Source organism: Colossoma macropomum, unplaced genomic scaffold (genome assembly GCF_904425465.1).
Source record: "Colossoma macropomum unplaced genomic scaffold, Colossoma_macropomum, whole genome shotgun sequence".
NCBI classification, from domain to species: Eukaryota; Metazoa; Chordata; class Actinopteri; order Characiformes; family Serrasalmidae; genus Colossoma; species Colossoma macropomum.
The window spans coordinates 18,457,499-18,477,323 of record NW_023494805.1 but is presented as its reverse complement, the minus strand read 5'-3'; the positions used below and the strand labels follow the sequence as shown (position 1 = coordinate 18,477,323).

At 38.0% G+C, this 19,825-nt stretch overlaps 1 protein-coding gene across 3 annotated transcripts in view; it reads left to right on the top strand.

The window, feature by feature from the left end:
• The window catches only part of si:ch211-106h4.9 (rab effector MyRIP), a 39,116-nt gene that overhangs the window by 10,106 nt on the left and 9,185 nt on the right, over positions 1-19,825 (top strand). For all 3 annotated transcript variants that reach the window (XR_005008669.1, XM_036596267.1, XM_036596268.1), the window contains exons 3-8: positions 7,580-7,801; positions 11,020-11,156; positions 14,995-15,075; positions 16,622-16,719; positions 18,777-18,857; positions 19,350-19,505. Coding sequence is in view for 2 of the 3 variants with exons in the window: in XM_036596267.1 (XP_036452160.1) it covers positions 7,580-7,801; positions 11,020-11,156; positions 14,995-15,075; positions 16,622-16,719; positions 18,777-18,857; positions 19,350-19,505 (775 nt within the window). In the remaining variant the exon portion in view is untranslated. The remainder of the gene's footprint in view (positions 1-7,579; positions 7,802-11,019; positions 11,157-14,994; positions 15,076-16,621; positions 16,720-18,776; positions 18,858-19,349; positions 19,506-19,825) is intronic.

Here is a 19,825-nt window from a genome sequence, read left to right as displayed (position 1 = left end):
TGATAGTGCTAATTAGGTTATAAATAGGCTATTTTGTAAACTAATTTAAAAACATATCTTACATTTTATTTTATGTTTTCCCCTGAAGTCTTCTATAACACTTGTCTGGTTTTACATACTGAAAACAGAAAACAATTTTTACTTGACCGTTTCCCAACCTCTCATTCTCCCTTAGAATCAAAAGCATATGTAAATGGAATCTGTTCTGACTGGCTGCCCTACTTCGCCCTGTTCTGTGCCTCATTTAAAAGCTGTTCAGTCTTAAACACTCCTTGTAACTTCAGTGTGAGTGGGTAGGGCTAAACTGCTGTAGGCTGAGGAGCAGATAGATGCAGAAGTGTTGGTTGTGGTGGCATCACAAAACATTGAGATCAAAATGGGCTGTTCTTGCAGCTTAGTTTCTCCATATAGATTCTATGGACTGGGGAGTGTACAGTACATGTTGAAACTTTAACAGTGTTTACTTATTACATCAAATCTATTACATCAAAGCCCAATTCCAAAAAAGATGGAGTAGGTAAAACACAAATAAAAACAGAAAGTAGTGTTTTGTAAATTCACTTTGACCTGTTTTTAAGCAAATACAGTGCAGAGACAAGATATTTAATGGTTTATCTTTTCAAAAGAGTACACTCCTGGGCAGAAAAATACGTAAAGACCAAAATATAATGTCTTTTACTGATTGTATTTTTCTGGTCAGAGTCCAGATTTAAACCCTATAGATGATATTTGGTCTCAAAGCAAAGCAGCTCAGAAATGTTTTTCAACTGTTTAAACCATCAGTACTGAGTGGAAAAACAAATAGTCCACCTGTTTAAGAATAACATTCCTCAACAAGTGTTTGCGAGAATTTTAGGTATTTCACCATCTACAGTGCATCATATCGTCAAAAGATACCAGGAATCCAGAGAAATCTATATGCGTAAAGGGCAAAGCCGAAAACCACAACTGAATGCCTGTGATCTTTGATTCCTCAGATGGCACTGCATTGAAAACCGACATGCTTCTGTGATGGATATTGCCATGTAGGCTCTGTAATACTTTGAGAAACTGTTATCAGTGAACACTGATCATCACTTCATCCACAAAGACTGTACTATACACAGTGGAAGCCAACAGTGTGCAGAATCTCCACCGACTTCCCTGGGCTTGGGGCGCTTATCTGAAATGGACTGATGCACAGTGGAAACATATAATGTGGTCTTCAGAGTGCACCTTTCACGTTATTTTTGGAAATAATGGACATTGTGTTCTCCAGGCCAAAGAAGTAAAGGATCATCCTGATTGTTACCAGTGTAAGATTCCAAAGCTGGGGTCTATGGTGGTATAGGGAGTATAAGTGCCCATGTCAGGCATAACTTGCACATCTGTGAAGGCACCATCAGCATTGAAAAATACATACACACTTTGGAGCAACATATGCTTCCTTTAAGACAAAGTCATTTTCTGGGACGTTCATGGTTATTTCAGCATGCCAACAGCAAGCCACGTTCTGCACATGTTAGAAGTGCTAGACTGGTCTGCCTGTCTACTAATAAAAACGTGAAAACTTTTCTGGAGCATTTTGCAGGCATTACATTTAGAATGAGCATATATTTATAAAAAAATATTTACAAAAAGTTTATAAGATTAAACATCATATATTGTGTTTTATACTGTTTTTAATTCAATACAGGTCACACAGAATTTACTAATCACTACTTTGTGTTTTTATTGGCATTTCACATACTGTCCCAACTTTTTTAAAACTGTGTTCCAGAAAAGTTGGGATGTTACTTCAGTAGAACTGAATACTGAATACTAAAATTTAGTATTCCTTGTTATGACCCCTTTAAAGTATTGTTATACTGTATTTCACATATTGTCATCCTAATTGAGCTACAAAATGGACAGCTCATTTCTATCCTACTTGAGTCCCTTTTTTCATAACACTGTCAATCTTTATGCAAGTTTTTTGCCTCTTTTCTTTCTTATTACTTCACTGTTTCCTGGCTAGCTCATCCAAACCCAGAAAATCTCACAGAGGAAGTTAGGACCCAAGAGACCCTCAGAAGTGACCCTCAGAAGCAGTCGTGCCCCACATTGTAATTAAGTCAAAATTCTCAGACAGATGGCAAATCAATGTAATAGCTGCAATGTTATTTGCAGTAACATCTAAGCTTGGTAATAAGTGCTTGCTTGTAATTCAGTAAATGAAAAGTAGCGGTCCTTCAGCTTTTACAGAGCACTGATTAAAGCATTTGGATGCTGCATGTAGCTTTTAGCAGCACTTTTAACCTTGCATGTTCTGGTGCGTTCAGTTGCATGACACAATTCATTGCAATATCACCCAAGGTCTGTACTTAAATAAAGCAGTGGGGGACAGTAAATAGCAGTGCAGCAACTTCAGTAAAGCATAGCTGGAGCCATTTCAGTGGAAGCATGTAACGTTAGAGTGAGCAGCAGGGTTATTATTTTAAAAGCAGCAGCCGCCGTGTGCACACTGTGCGATAAGCACGCAACTGAGTGCTGAGCATATAGCAAAAAAAACAATGAACCTTATTCACACTCAACAGTGACAGGTTTTCCCTGGGTTTTGCAAAGAATAGTTTGGAAATGACAGTATTGTGAAGACTAGAGAGTTGATGACTAGAGCTAAATCAATGTTTCAGTAATCATTTTAGTAATGCAGTGACAATCCTTGGCCTAAATTGAAACAGAAATTCAGTATACACTGGGCCTAAAACCAAACAAACCAAGAACACACAATAAATAAAAACAATTGAAGAAGTTCTTGGGCGTTGGATATACTCTTCATAAATGACACAAACAGAGATTATAGATTGCTTGTCTAATGTTCTCTTAGAAACCATTCCACATGACCAGCGTGTTCATTTGTTGCTGCTAAGACTGTTTGACTGTGTTCAGACTAGGGCTACAACAAGTGATAACATAGATAATAAAAAAAATGCTGGCCTCAGATCTTGTTAACGATTCGTTGTCATGATAATGTTTGTGCTCCCCATTTACTTCACTTGAATGAAAGAGGCAAAATACAGATAGTGGCGACTCCAGTACGGGGTAATGCATGGCTAAAAGAAGTACAAAATGTGCATCACTCACCATGCTGAGCTTTTGTCTTTTACTACTGTAAATGTGTTTAAGTTGTTTAAAGATAATTTCCTGTACGATATGTAAAACGAACCTCACCTGGCACAACCAAAACTAAACATACAACCAAAACTAAACACTAAACATTTACAGTAGTAAAAGACAAAAGCTCAGCATGGTGAGTTAGCTGCAGTAAAACTGTAGTCAAAAGCTGAAAACAGCATATCAGTATCTGCTTTTCAGACAGCTCTGTTTTAGTTTAACAAAACACGTTTACTGCTGTTTCATGAGTGGTAAACATGCTTTATGGGCCTACGTGTCTGACATGGCTGAGAACCAGGCTGCTTCTCTGTGCTTGGTAATAGCACAGAAGGCATCTTGTCACAGTGATCTTGATAAAAGTATGATTTAGAAAATAGGGTAGGTGTTTTATGTCTGAATGAGCATTGTGCAAAACTAGAAATAATTCTTGAATTAGTAAAAAAATATATTTTTAAAGAAACATTGTGTATGACATGAAGTATTTATTGACAGACTACTGGCCACACTTTTCCTTAACCGATTGATTAAAGTCATAGTTGATTATGGAACTTACTATTAGTTGCAGCTCTAGTTCAAAGAGCATTTGTAATCACTATTTCATTACCATTATTAACTGTGAAGTCGTAGGCTGTTTTCATGCCTAGTTTGTTTGCTAAAGTCCGAACCAGAGTTTGGGTTTTTGTGACATTGTATCTTTTTGGTGTGGTTTGGTTGTTTTCAAACACAATGACTAAAGTGCACCAAATTATACACATAAGTATTTACTGGTCAGAATAAATAATAACAAGAAGAGCTCTGTTACTTTTACATCTGCCAATATTTGAACCAAAAACTCCTACTTCGGATGAAAATAGAGACGCTTAACATCTATGTGTATCACAGTCTGACATAATATTAATAACCCTTACGTGATATCTATTTCATTATTGATTTGTCAATGTGAATGTAATCATTCAGGTTGCTGATGCAATACATTCTGTAATCTACGTGCCAAAACCAAATGCCCTGCTTTACTATTATTTTATTGCTTGTTATAAAGCAATATAAAGAAAAGTGCCATATCTAAACACAATGTTTGATAGGTCTGCACCAAACAAGGTAGATGTGAAAGCACCCTGTGGCTTTACACTTTGTTGTAGGCCTATTTAATCTTTTTTTTCCAAAATTTTTGGTTGTTTTTCTGTTTTGGCCAAAACCAAAACTACTATTTTGACTGAAAATGTTCGACTGCTGATTCATTAATTTATTAACCTGTTATATCCCTCATTAATTTATGAGCCTGAGTTTTCATACCTATCTCAGTAGTTTCATCAGTGTGTATGAACTACCTGCTTAATGCTCATAGATGGTAGAAGCTACAAAAGGCCAGTAAAGCTTACTAAATAATAGCATTGTGTCCTCTTTGTTTGGAACATTAACCATGGCGATCCACTTGTGAAATCATGATGTATCATGATGTCGAGTCATGACACGTGTGTCATAATCAGTGTAGCATTAGAAGCTAGCTGGAAATCCCCAATCTTGACTCTACTTAAGCCTTTTATGTGGGTACATTTTATTTTTCCTTTTGTTTTCCTACATTTGTCACAGAATGTTTTCAACCATTTAAATCGTGTAACCATCTGCTGCTCTCTACGTCGTATAGATTGGCTCTAAAAAGACTATTATTTTTACGTAATGGACGAATATGCATAGGTCAGCAGTTTAAGCTGTAAGCTCTAGAGCTCTCTTTGTTCACCTGGGTTGAGTTTGGACCTCTTGGCACAGAGCAACTTCTCCTGCTTGTGCCAGCTCCTCAGCGCATAAACAACAGGCCACAGGCACAGTCCAGCACTGAGCGCAGTGGAAATGGCCCACTGTGTGGACAGCATTACACTTTTAGTCATGGTACCTACACAAAGGGTTGTTCTTTCTCTTTGAGTTATTGTGTTGTTTGTAAAGCGCAGTTTGTGTTGCAGCATCTGTACTGGCACGGATCTGTGTATGTATTAGTGGAATCTGGTGGCAGTAGGGTGGATAGTGCTGCATTCGTAGGCCTGGGTGATTCATAAAATTAGTTAGCATGATGTTTTCTTGTTCAAAGATTACTATTACCCCAGAACACACACACACACACACAGTCCCCTGCAGTTTAGGCCTACTTTCTGTTCTGTTTTTAGCTTATATGCATTTTGTAACATTTATGTTTTTTAACAAACCTCAAGCCTAGAAAAATGAATATGCCGACCCTTTTGCCAAAAAATATTATACATATTTAAATTGCAATTGCAGTATTGGTCCGAAAAATCTCAATTAGGCTACGTTCACATTACAAGCCTCATATGTATATACGTATCCGATCTAGGACCACAAATGAAAGTGGCTCAGGTCGGATTTGACAATCAGATTTGCGTGTCCACACAGCTCTGAAAACATCAGATCTGAGTCACATTAGGGCAAAAAATCTGATTTGTGCCACTTCAATGTAGGCTTAGATAATTTCCTCAAATGACTAACTGTGGGATTCCTTCATGACTACTGCATGCTAACAGTGCCTCCAGCTGGAGAAATGTCTGGCTACAGCACGTGTGCGCTTAACAAGTGAGTTTCAAATCCACATACATGTGCTTTACATATAAAAAAAAAACAGTTTGTTTTCTGTCCTTACAGTAAATGCACTCGGAAATTCAGCAATAGATTCCATTGTTTAAACTGTAAGGGGGTGTGAAACATTATGTACTAATTATGTACACATTATGTATTATTATTTAGGAAGCTGTTTAAAAAGAAATTAGTCCTCTCTAGTTTTCTGTCAGGTCTCTTTCCTAAAACAGTAATTATCGCCTTTGAAGCAGGTTACCTGTCAGTCATCGACAGTTCCAAATTACATCACCCTGTCACCCAGGCCTACTGCATTAACTAGTTTGTAAAGCAAAACACTGTGTATTGGTCTTTTAATCTACACAGACATGCATTACACTGATCAGGCATAACATTATAACCACTTCTATGCTCGTTTCTACACTCATTGTCCATTTTATCTGCTCCACTTACTATACAGGTGCACTTTGTAGTTCTACAATTACAGACTGTAGTCCATCTGTTTCTCTGCATACTTTTACCCTGTTCTTCAGTGGTCAGGACCCCCATGGACCCTCACAGAGCAGGTACTATTTGGGTGGTGGATTATTGTCAGCACTGCAGTAACACTGATGTGGTGGTGGTGTGTTAGTGTGTGTTGTGCTGGTCTGAGTGGATGAGACACAGCAGTGCTGCTGGAGTTTTTAAACACCTCAGTGTCGCTGCTGGACTGAGAATAGTACACCAACCAAAAATATCCAGCCAACAGCGTCCTGTGGGCAGCATGCTGTGACCACTGATGAAGGACTAGAGAATGATCAACACAAACTGTGCAGCATGGACAATGAACGTAGAAACAAGGAGGTGGTCATAATGTTACGCCTGTTCGGTGTAAGTCTTAGCACCTGGATTTCATGCCTTTGAAGTGTCAGAGCACACCGGAGTTGCTCTGCAGTCAGTACTGTGTAGAATCGTGAAAGATATGAACCTTGAGAAATAGAGAAGTGTCATGAAAGTTCATCTGTCTATTGCTCATTAAAACATTGCATTTGCAACAGAACAAACACCAGTGTAAAAGTGGCATCCTCTCCCTTCACTCTGTATTATATCATTATGCAATAGCTGTTTACCCAAACATTTTTTTATCTGCTTGTTTTTAATCTAGTGAGATTATGCTTTCTCTCTTTTTCATATGTGTGTATGTGTGTGTGCGTGCATGTGTTTACTGAACCTAATCAGCCCAGGCTGCTGTCTGTAATCACTGATAATGAGTATGCTGTGGGCTGTGTTCAGCAAGGCTAAGCAGATGGAAATCAGCCCTGAATTTACATTGCACCTTACAGAGGTGCACAGTCTCTCTCTCTCTTTCTCCTTCCCTCTCTCCCTTGGAAAAGTTCTACTACTTAACTGACGTGGCTTGTATTTTGAACATAAGAAGAGCATTCGTTCCTTTGTTTGTTCGTTCATTCATTCATTAACGACCAAAAATAGTCGTTACATTGAAATAGGCATTTTCACATTTTCAGTATAAAATTACTCTCTTGTCTAGGAAGGCTGAAATTGCAGCGAATACATTTGAAATTTCTGTTTGAAGAGCACTGAATAAATATGGCACTCATGAGGGAAGGTGTGTTACACCACTCACTCCAGCAACATGCATGGGCTTTATTACCTAGTTTTTTATTTTTACTGTCCTTTTCTTATAAAATGCGTTTCTCCTTATCAGTTCTTTCCTTCCTTTCTCATTTTTTCTGTCTCTCTCTTTCAGTTTCTTGTTCTTCTTTTACATTCGGTGTATGTGTTACTCATCACTCTCTTGCTCTCTTTCTCACACATACACACAAACACACACGCTCACCCACTCACTCTTTCCCTCTCTCTCTCTCAGTGATTTGAAGCAGGAGCTGGATGAGGAGGATAGCCGGTGTGTTTTGCTCTCGCGTCAGCGCAGCTTTAACCAGCGCTGCTGCATTCGCTGCTGCTCGCCTTTCACCTTCTTGCTCAAGCCACGCCGTCGCTGCCTGGACTGTCATTTCAACGTCTGCAAACGCTGCTGCTCTTACTCCACTACCGACAAAGGCTGGCTCTGCTCCGCCTGCAAGAAGAGCAGGTGAGTGATTTTAACCCTGAGCGCTACACTGCCCTGACCATAACCAGACTGATAAAGGGACAGAGGGTACTGACGCTGTTACTAGGCACAGATCATTTAAAGGGGCTAAAGAAATGGGCTTAATGAAAAGGTTAATGAAATGGGCTGCTTACATCTTTATTGTAGGTTTTCTTGATGTTTGTGTGTTTAACACATAATTTCTATGAAAATTAATAGGAATTATATTCTTCTGCTAAAAATTCAAATTTCAGAACCTTGCATCCCTAATGAGATCTGTGATTGCAAGTGTGTTAATGGGTATTATGTCTAATATACAGACTGCATGGGAAATTGGTTGTTTCCTTAATGGAACTTTATTACATTTGCCTGCTTTGCCCCTAACCATCAAAAATGTATTGCACTGCATGACACTGCACAGAGCTCAATAAATGAGAGCATTGGGCTTTTCACTTTGACTTAGCTACTTTGATTAATACTATAACATTTCTAGTTCACCACAGTTAAAACTTGGGTTGCACAATGACATTGGAATTTAATTGATATGGGCAAATATATTGGCGTTAAACATTTTAGATTTGACCAGCATTTCAAACTGATATTTGAAGATGTATATATTATTCTCCAGAAGAGCTAGATTTTGAAGTGACATTTAGCTACTACAATAAAATGCATTTTATTCGTTTTACTGCTTTTTTATCCTGTACAAATACATGTTGCATTTGTCTATAATGCTATTGAAGGAATATTTAATCCCATTTTTTATATTTAAAAAAAAATGTGTGCCAGCAACAGCACATTCCCTTATTGGTGCATCCATAGTTAGTACAATTCAGATTTAAATAACTGTAATTGTGAAAAATGCTCTACTTTTTAATTTTTTTGTACACTTTTAAAGCATTTTAAGACATGAATATAGTTAAACTATCACATTACATCCATTTAAAACCCACAAGAGCCAAATAAATGTCAAGAATATTGTTCATTTTTTAAGTTGGGTGTTTTTTTCATTCTTTGTCCTGCAGTTTATGGGCAGTTGTCTTCTGAATGGCAGATAATATCCATCACTGTTATTTGATTTCAGAATGCCCCACTCTAAATTATTGCAGTGTAGAGTTGTGTTCACTGTTCAGAGTGTTTGTCACTCAGGGGGGCAGTAAAGGTGACGAAGCATTATATATTCATACAAATTGATCTTATGTACACAAATGAGCACATTCTGTATGTTTAGGATCAGTTCTTAGTCTTTGTTCATGATCATGTTTTAGAAAAGCTTTGGCAAGGCTCGGGTGAAATCACACTGTCCTCCCTGATGATTGGTATACTATACACTGTTGATGATTGGTATAGTATACACTATTGTATAGTATACAAGGGTTCCCTGCCTTTTGCAACCTGCAGGCCACACAAACGAAAACAAAGGCTTCCACGGTTCACAAGAAGATTTAATCAATCAGGTTGTTGTTTCTGACTTACCTAATAAGAGCTGATCTTGTTTGGCATCAACCGAATGCTGGATGTCAGGCTGAAGAGAAGAAAGCTGCAAGGGGACTTCTAGCTCAGTTCGACAGGTTTAGATACATTTTCACTGTTTAGTCTCTTAGTGTCTGTGTAAATAGATGGGTTTCAGAGCTTCATTTAAAAAGACCTCTTAGCACACAGCGCAGAGGAGCAGTTGCTTGGTTTCAGTTCTTACATAAATGTATATAGTCTTCACAGATTATCTCTTGTTTAATATAAATATATTTGTAAATAGCAGAGAGTTTTTTTCTTACATAGGTCCATCCTGTCTCTATATTTTGTGTATATTTTGTGGATATTTAATATATCTCAGTTTTAGTATTTTCTTTTGTATTTTTTACTTTGGTTACTTTCTGTAGAGTGATTACCTGTGCCTCACCACAAGCATTTCAATGCATGAATGTCCTGACATGTTGTGCAAATGACAAATAAAACTTGAAACCTGAAACTTTAAAATGAAGCTTAGGACTAGTTATTCACAGCTGTGTTTTCTTGCTCAATTTTCTCAGTCTGAGATACCGTTTGCTTGTAGATAGCAAGACGTCAAGACTCAGGATCTTTCTTTTTGAAAGACCCTTTTTAACATTTAACCATGATGGATGCGCTCCGTACAATTGAAAAGTGAAATGCTTTACACTGACTTGCACTGAAAATAGCATTAATAGCTAGCATTTTGCCAGAACAATCAGTGAGCTCATATAAATATGATGTTTTAATTTTGCTTATAATGAACAATATTTGTCATATGTAAAATTACAGTTGGTTAAATGCCTAAATGGCAATGAATTTTTGCAGTTACCTGATGGCCAACAGCGTCCTAGCAGTACCACAACTGCCTATTGGGGGCTGCTGCCCACAGGTTGAAAACCACTGGTGTACTCGAATTATTGCTTGATCCTTGTCTGTTCCTTGTCAAAATTACTTAAGTTTAAATAACAATTGTTACATGTAGACACTAAAAAGACATTCTGATATAATAGTATACCATATTGTATCACAATGTGAAATATGTCAAAATATGGTAAATATTTTGGAGGGGTAAAACATAGCAATATGCATATTTCTGCACGTTTAGTTCAGTTCAATTGTGCAAATAATTCCAGTTTAGATCAAATAATCTCTGAAGAGTGTAGTATCTCTGGTATAGCGGGAGCGTAGCTATAAGTGGTAAAGTGTCTAGTTCAGAGCCATCTGTTTCTCGGGGAGAACTGTTCCTTTCGCAGCACTTGGGTCAGGCTTAATTCAGAAACAACTCATTTGTCCTCAAGAGTATGTGTGTTGTGATAAAGCAACGCAGTTAAGTTAATCTTTAAAGCCACAATCAAGAACAAATAAAACACTGCCACAGAGAGCTCAGAATTCGCTCTGGTAAGCATTTACTTTATGAATACTGCTTGCAGTCGAAACAAAATAGCTTTTAGGAGCATTTTTTCCCTCTCTTGTAAAGTTGCCATTTTGGAGATATGAGGTTTGGCTGGACGGTAGTATAAACCCCTGATATTGTCCCAAACTCTGCAGAAATTTTCCAATAGCAAGGGCCATCATGAATCATCAGCCATCACGGTGTGGTATTCTTTGCCTACTACAATAGACTGATATTGATTTTCCTTTAAATTTTAAGGGATTGTTTGGCTTTTACTTTAAACAGTGTAAAGCAGGTTGTAGTAATGCACAGTCATGCTGTGTTTGTGTGTTTGCAGACTGCTGAAGACCCAGTCTCTGGAGTGGTTCTACAGTAATGTGAGGAGACGCTTTAAGAGGTTTGGCAGCGCCAAAGTGCTGAAGACGCTCTACAGGAGGCACATTGCAGAACAGGGCAGCCTGGCTGAACTCACAGGTGTGCCTTCAGTTCTCTATGACTTCAAGGTTGTTTTTGATGTAGAATAAGAGGACAAAATGAAGAAGCAGCATGTGAATTGGTGTAACTGCAGTATGCACCCACCATGAATTTAATGTTCGATTTACTAACACTGCTAAGACTAATTGCTTGTGAGGGTTTGTTGGTGGTGGCACGGTGGCGCAGTGGGTAGCGCTGTCGCCTCACAGCAAGAATGGCCTCGGTTCGATTCCCGGCCGGGCAACCATTTCTGTGTGGAGTTTGTCTGACACGTGTTTCCTCCGGGTACTCTGGTTTCCCCCCGCAGTCCAAAAACATGCAGACATGCTGAATTGCCCCTAGGCGTGAGTGTGAGTGTGACTGTGTATGTCTGTCTGTCTGCCCTGCGATGGACTGGTGACCTGTCCAGGGTGTATCCTGCCTTCTGCCCAATGACAGCTGGGATAGGCTCCAGCGACCCAGAAGGATAAGCAGTTTAGATGATGTATGTATGGGTTTGTTGGTTAAGAAAGTCTTTCTGCTGGGAAACGGATTTTATCTTGCACATGGCCCATGAATTGCACTATTTTGGCTTGTGCACCAGCTTGATACACAACACGCTGTGCATAATGCATCCAATTTGTGCCTGAAACTGGCACAAAGGGCTTAGTACACCAGGCTCATAGAGTTTTGTTTACAGTGTGATGGATAAACTAATAATAATAGCTTCCTATTATTAAAAGCACTTCTGTGTGCTGTGGGATAATTTTTTGTAGGATTACTTTAATAATTGGTAGATAATTGAGGTGTTTATGTGACTGATTCAACTCATCAGCTAATTATTAAGCCCTTCATGATATGCTGGTGCAAGGAAGCCTTAAGAGCATGCAAAGCAAAGCACAAGTAGGACTGGAATTGAAAAGCCCAGCTGTATGAAGTAAATTAACTATGAAATCCAGCACCAGAAATTGGATTCAGGGACCGAAAACCTGTCCTAGAGGCACTCATTTCCCGGTAGCACTTTGAGCAGCTTAAATTTATGACAGATGCCTCTGGTTCTGATTCAAGAGATTTTATAGAATTGGAGGAAAGGTCACAGTACAGTGTTTTCATGGGTTTAATGGTGCTTCTCTGAATCTACCCAAATGATACACAGCACGTTCCCAGAGTTAAATTACCTCTTACATGTTAATGTCACACTGGTCTTGAATGAACAATGGGTGTTAATTCAACGCTCTATTAATCAGCAGTAAAATAGTAAAATACTTCAAAATACTTCAGTCTGAAAGCATCAGTGCTGTATTGATAGAGTCAATGATTATCAATTACAATAACATTCAGATATGTGTTTCCTTATTTTTTGCCTAAAATCAGATTTGTGGGCTTTTTTCCATACATGACGAAAAAAATGTTTAGTGTATTTTTAAAATTAATGCCTAATCATGCCAAAATAATCTAATTGTGATGGATTTTAAGATGTCCTGATGCACTGAATCAATTCCTAAAGAATGGTAGTGGCAGCTCTTTTACACTCCCTTAATTTATGAAAAAGAACACGTCTGTTTCAAACGATGTAACCGTCACTGCTCACATACTTTCATGTGTTTTTTACGTTGGCATGGATGTTAAGCAGTACATCCACTAGAGAGCAGTCCAGAGTAAAAAGTTTCTGACAACAACAAACATGGTGACAGTGGAGGAGGTCGTAATAATGTACCAACTACATACCAGCTACATGAAGAGACAAAAGAGGCTCCAGGGTACACAGTGGCTGTCTATGAGTCCATTACTTTGTGACACGTGGACAAAGAATTCTTTTTACTTGCATTACCAATGAGAAAAATTGGCATTGCGTCTCGCGTGAACTATTGTCTACGCTGCCCCTACGGCTTCCGGTGGTACTGCTCCGTTTGTTCCGTATCCGTCAGCTTTTCGAGAATGTACACAAATACAGGCAAAATGAACACAGAGTATGGACAGAAGGCTTTGTCCGTATCCATATTCATAGCATAAATGAGTCTGAACAGGTTGTTCTCATGTCCAATGTGATTGTGTAACAACAGACTATGTGTCTGTAGCCTCCAGCACAAATAAATAAACCAGGAAAGCAGACTGTATGAATGCACATGCATGTAATTGCATGAATATAGGTTAAAAGTAATTGTAACATGATAAAATTTTGTGGTTTTGAAAGTGTAAAAATATTTCCCACTTGATCCTTAAAACAACCCATTTTCTCATTTGCTGCTGTTTTTCTGGACTCGGTGAACATGAGTCTAGTCACAGTGTGACTTGATCACAGAGCTCCAGGGCTGTATGGTTCTGTGCTTGTCAGCTCCAACACTGGCGTTACCTAACCAACACAGGGGAAGAGGAGAAGCAGATAAGGGCTGTAAGTGTCAGTCATGCCCACATTAGGTATGGATGAAGCACTTTCACTGCAGATAAGGAAGCGTGCCTGGGCATGACTGTCACCTCAGTAGACCTCTGTGACCTGAGAGATGAGTAGGAGCACCTATAAACGCTGGAGTTTGAATCGTACATGCATCTCTCTACATACTCATGACTAATTAAGAAATTAGTTATTCCCATGTATGCACTTATATAGCACATATAGACCACATATAGACAAACCAATATATTGTTGTATATCTTATCTTTTTATATACAATCCATTAATACAATAAAGGCAAAGACAAAATAATCTGAAATGTTTTCATAGTTTTCACTTTATATTTTTCTCCTCTAATGTCTGAGTGTGTATGGAACTTGTGGGATTGGAAAGGGCAGATATTTTTCAACAAGCAATGGGTGGTTGCATCAGAGGTCCTCTGACCTTCAGCAGCTCAGGGGAGGCCTTTAAAGACCACAAGGGGTCATGTGAGGCCTGTCTGTTTCATCGGCTGTCCATCAAAAACGTCCAACGTTGCACGTAGTTTGCAGAAGCGTCAGCGTGGCTATTAAATTGAGTGTTGGATATTGCGATTCCGTCATGTCCTTTTAGTCTAGATTCCTCTGAAGTGCTTTCTGAGCTAGAGGCACCATTACTGCTGTCTAGGACAGCCTGTCTCCATAACAGGTGTCCTGTCAGAAAAAAAATCATATCAACAGTTGTTAGCTGAGGCTTGTTGCTAGCTTGAAACTTGAGCTGTGAAAATGATGATTCAGCTAGATGGTTTTCAAGAAGGGTTCTGTCTACTGTCCAGTGCAACATTAAAGAACCAAAACTAAAGACCTTCAAAAGAGGAGAGTTGTGTGAGTTAGATTTTTGGCTTTACCATTTAATACAAAATAGGTTATAACTAAATTCAGTGCAGTTTTAATTAGTGCACTGATGTTGTCTGTCCAGTCTTGCTGGTTTAATCTATCTTTAGTCAACTTGTATGAAGCCTTCAGCAAAGTGAATGAAGTGGAACCCAGTAGAGGAGAACAGTTCTGGGATAAGAACCATAATTCTGTGCACAAGACCTCAGTAATGCAGTTGCACAAATGAAAATTCTTTACGTGTGTATATGTGTGTGTGAGATGGCAAAGCAAGGATAATGATGTTGTGGGGACAGAAATTGTCTTTTTTTCTAGGACAATACAAATTTTCACTTGAAAAACTAAAAGATAAAAAGTTTTGTGAGCTTGCAAAAGATTTTACTGAGGTTAATATTAAACTGAGAGTCTCTCAGTATTGCTGTTATGAAGTTGGCAAATTACTCTTGTGAAGTCACTAAAGTCAGTGTAAAACTATGAACCAACAATGCAAATGAGAATGTGTTTGCTGCATTTTCTTGCACAGATTGCTTAAGTTGGGCACAAATGTCTTCCTATTATTAGAAGAGTAATTGCACCTGAACTTTGTTTTTAACAGAAGGAAGTACGTATGATGAAAGTGTGGGCAATGGAGACAGTGTGTATGAGAGCGACTCCACATTCTATAAGCATAGTGAAGGTAAGTGGCTCAATTAGATTTGAATTACATAGAATCATTTATTTGCAGTACATTCATATACACATGTGGGTATTATTTGATCCTATTGCTTCTCCTAGCATGCAGAAAACTATAATGTACACCCCTGAAAAAAAAGGTTAAACCCCAACTTGCAAAACATTAAGCTTTTAATGGTCCTAACTAATCATTGGTCCGAAATTATGCACTCCTGAGACCTGTGCCACCATTTGTTCGTCACTGCTCATTGCTGCAGTGAACTGCTGGGGGGTTGGGGCTGGAAATAGGAAAAATCACTTACATACCCTTCTTGTATGCAAAGATAAAATCATTAAAATATTTAAATGTTTGCTATAAAACTCTAACTAATACATGTCAAGGTGTTCAAAATTTTCCAAAATATATTTTGGCTTGTTTTATTTTCTTTCTTAAACAATTAGTCATGATTTTGGTAATCTGCCACACCTGATGCAGCCCAATCACAAATCTGAAAACAAAGTCCTAAATAGAACCAGTAGTGACTGATATCTACAGGTAGAAATCTTGCAGTCTTGTGAGTCCCAAGGTAAATGAAAATTTGCTCCCAAAAAAGCAAAGTATCATGCAGGGATGGCTGTCAGAAACCACATAGCTGGACTTTGTCAGGCCAAGTGCAGCTGTTCTAAAATTTACAAGACCCTAAAGGCACAGCAAATTCCTATTTCATTATCAGCTATTAAGAGAATAGATCAATGCTTTGAAACAACAAGTAATGTTGCCAGAAAGAAAGGATCTGGAAGGCCCAAAGCCTCTTCAAACAGAGATGACCATGTGCTGCAAGTTTACAGGTCTCAAAGACAGGAAAAAAGCCTTCAAAAACTGTCAGCAAAATTCATGACCGTAGAAAACAAGACTCTTTTGAGAATAACCAGAAGGTTATCTAATGCAGATTTTGGGTGTAGAAGATGTTTTAAAAAACCATTGCTGTCTAAAAAAAAGTCAAGGACAGAATTAAGTTTTTAGCAGAATATGGAAAGTTTGATTTAGAGTGGTTCAGCAAAGTTGTGTGGACTGATGAATCACGATTTGAGTTGCATGGTGATGGTCCAGAAAAGTGTCTTTGAAGATCTGGTGAGAATTTCAACTCTGAATGCAACTCTATTACCATTAAACATAGAAGTAGAGGTCATGGTATGGAGAGTCTTTTCAGCTGCTGGTATTGGTGAGCTGCTTCACTGTCAAAAGTCAATTAATGCTTTGAAGTAAAGGAAAATATTACAGAAAGGCTTGCTTCCCACAATTAAAAAGTTGTTTTCTAAAGAGGAATGATCACGTTATCTTTCAATGAGACATTGCTCCTGCTCACACTGTGAAGACCACAAAGAAGTGGCTTGAGAACAAATCCATTAGGCTCATATTTTGGCCTGGTCAGAGTCCAGATTGGAATATTTGGTTTAGATATAGTAGTATAGGTACATCGCATAATGGGCACATTATGTTTGACATCTGTACTGTGACATTTATATTGTGATCTGCTGTGCTGAGGAAATGCTTTTCTGCTTTGTTCCAGAGCATAGCATGGCAGAGACCATCGGTGTGGCACTGCGTGTGGCAGAAGAAGCCATAGATGAAGCCATCGCCAAGGCTGAGAGTCAAAGAGACAACCAAGTACTTATTCTGTCTTTTTAATATTGCATATGTACAGTATTGTGCAGAAGTTGCCACCATTACATTTACTTAATTTCCATCAAAGTGTCCATAAAGTGCAACTATTAATTTTTTAGTGTCAGGAAAAAAAGGAAACATATTTAACAGAAAACTACAACAACACTAAGTATAATCTCAAATCTGTATGTATTTAATTTGTCTGTTTTTCCTTTTGTTCACTCTACTGCTGCTCTTCCATCCTTTCATTCTAAAAACCTTAGAAATAGCTGTCCTGCTAACAGAACCTGTCCACAAAGGTGTCACTTCAAAGAGACGCTAACATTCACACAAGCAACTACCCAAATGCTCCGTAACTGCTGCACAGATTTCTTTCTCATGTGCATCTAAAATAGCAAAAAGGGATATTTCTGAAAAGATTAGATTCAAGATGATCCACTTGCATAAGGAAGGGGAAAGTGAAAACACAGAAATTTCCAAAATTGCTGTTCAAACAACTGTGACCACCAAAACTGGCATTCATCAGATAAACAGTACTTAAAGTTTTCATTTTTGAAAACTTTAGACAACTCTGCCATATGAGTCTCAAAGGATGTATAGCTGTCAAGAAGCCCTTACTGAGAAACTAGACAAAAAAGAAGAAAATTTGCACTAGGACACCTGAAACTGGACATCTGAGATGGAGAGTAAGGTTTTATGGACTAAAAAGTCTATTTGTAGTTGAGGTTGGTTGAATTTTGAGAAGCAGAAAATGTAACTAACTTCTATGACTGAACTTAGGAGGTATGGAAAAGATTTCTTTGAAAAACTGAAAGTAAGTCTCCAGAAAAGAATGGGAAGCTGTAATGAAGGATTTACACACTAAATACTGAAAAATTATGTATTTTTAAAATTTATATTTTATTTAGTTGTTGAGGCTTCTGTTCAGTTGTCTGTTAAAATATACATTATTTAGCACACTAAGCACATTATTTAAAACCATTTGTCCTGGCAGCAAGAGTTTTGTGCTTGTAAAAACACCATATCTCATTAGAATAAATGAATGAATAATAAATACAGTAAAAAGGAGATGATTAGAAAGGGTCACGTGAACACATTGACATACATAAAATCAATATTATATTAATGTTACTGTATATTATGTATAAATAATACTGTATGTTAGCTGCTTTTTCCCTCTAATGCTGCAAACAATAACTTGTACATAATGACTTTTTTGACTGGACATGAAATAAATGAAAGGGTGGTCTCTGACATTTGCACAGTAATTTGCACATTAATGAAGATCCCAAGTGTGTGAAAACTGAAACCTATGAATTTATGATATTCAAACCACAAAATTGTAAAATTGTTTTTTTTTTACTTTGCAAATGTACATTTGTTGTATTAAGATGGATTTCAAAAGCATTTCCAGAAGCACTGCTAGAGAGAGTGTTCAGAGTGATACTCAGTGTACTGTCCTTATAATGATTTTTCTGCTCCAGTACTTTGTGGAAATGGGTTTCTGTTTAGGACAGCCTTGGGGGATTTGGCTTGTATTTGAAGTGAATTGTTATTGTCACCATACCTCCTGTGTTTGCAGGGGCTGAAAGGTTTTAAGGTCCACTTTCTAATATCACAAAGCTTTTTTAAGCACTAGCGGAAATCATGTTCTTCTTCATCTGTTAAGACCATCCACTAAGCCGGCACTGCAATACTGCTGAGTTGTTTGCGTCTTCCAGCAATTCATCTGCTTATTACAAAACATAAAATGAACTGAGCTTTAAAAAGGTTCTGTCTGATTATCTGAGCTGCAGTCCACTTTGATAATATTGAACTTGAACTTGTGGATTACACTAAAGCAGTCTGATTACCCAGCATGCTTTTATGTCCACATTGATAGAGTGACCATAAGCTCAGATCAACTGCTCTGCAGCTAGTGTAACTTCTGAACCTCTGCCAACCTTAGGAACAGATGGACAGAACTGCCCTTGTTTATCTCATTCCACCTCCTGTGATATCACCCTGCAGGACTGCTAGAGTATGACATTACTTTAATTTCTTCTATTTTTCTTTTGAAGGAGAAGCTGAAAGAAGCTTGTTACCTACGGGACAACAGAGGAGAACTGATAGAGGAGCTAACCACCACAATTGTACAGAAAGTGAGTAGCAGAGGAAACAATGCGTTCACAGATCCGTAGCACAGCAAGGATGTAAATTTGACCTCATGGTTTGATTCCATTGCATTTCAATGAAAATTACAAATTATTGGTTAAATTACACAGAATACACAATTGTAGTAAGATACAATAAACTAGGCTTTTTATTTTGACATTAATAAATAACCCTATGAACTTTATACATAAAGATAGCCTCCAAAAAACTTTGAATATTATTGTAATTGATTAGAATTGTGTCTAACCTTAAGAAATCCATGCAGTTGCATCTCCACCAACAGATAAGTGCATCTATGCATTTTTACCCCCCTACTGCACAGTGTTTTATTCAAGTAAGTTTAGTTATCCATGTAACTCTTTCAATTTTATGGCACCTTTACCTAGCTTATGTTTTATGGGTCTTCTAAAGAAACATTCATTTTGTATCTGGTATTACAAATGAGTGCCTCATTTTAACTCACGTGTCTTTCACCTCAGATTATCCGCAGGAAGACAGATCAGTCTGAGATGCAGCCAGAGCATAATCCGAACTGTTGTCCTGATCAGAAGAGTGATGTGAGCTCTACTGCTTCTCCTACCAATCGACCCCGGAGTGCCCTGGCCTCCCAGCCCAGCCCCAAGACCTCCCTATGGGTACTGTGGCCTTCAGCATGCCTTTCTCTTTTACTCACAGAGCCAGAAAGCCTCCTCCTAAAGACACCATGAATGAACCTCAAAAAAGCAGTACAGTAAAGGCTAAGATTGCCTCATTTTATTGTTGCAATCTTGGCAATCATAGGACGGCAGTCAGCATTGTCCATGGATGTTTAACTATGCGAAAGAAGTAGGAACATTTATAAAATGTAGAAATAGGAACTACATCTACTTCAATTAGCATTACAGAGAAATATAACATGTTTCTTTTGGGTTACAAACACAATAAAATGAATAAAATGCAGATGTCTTAGCAAGTA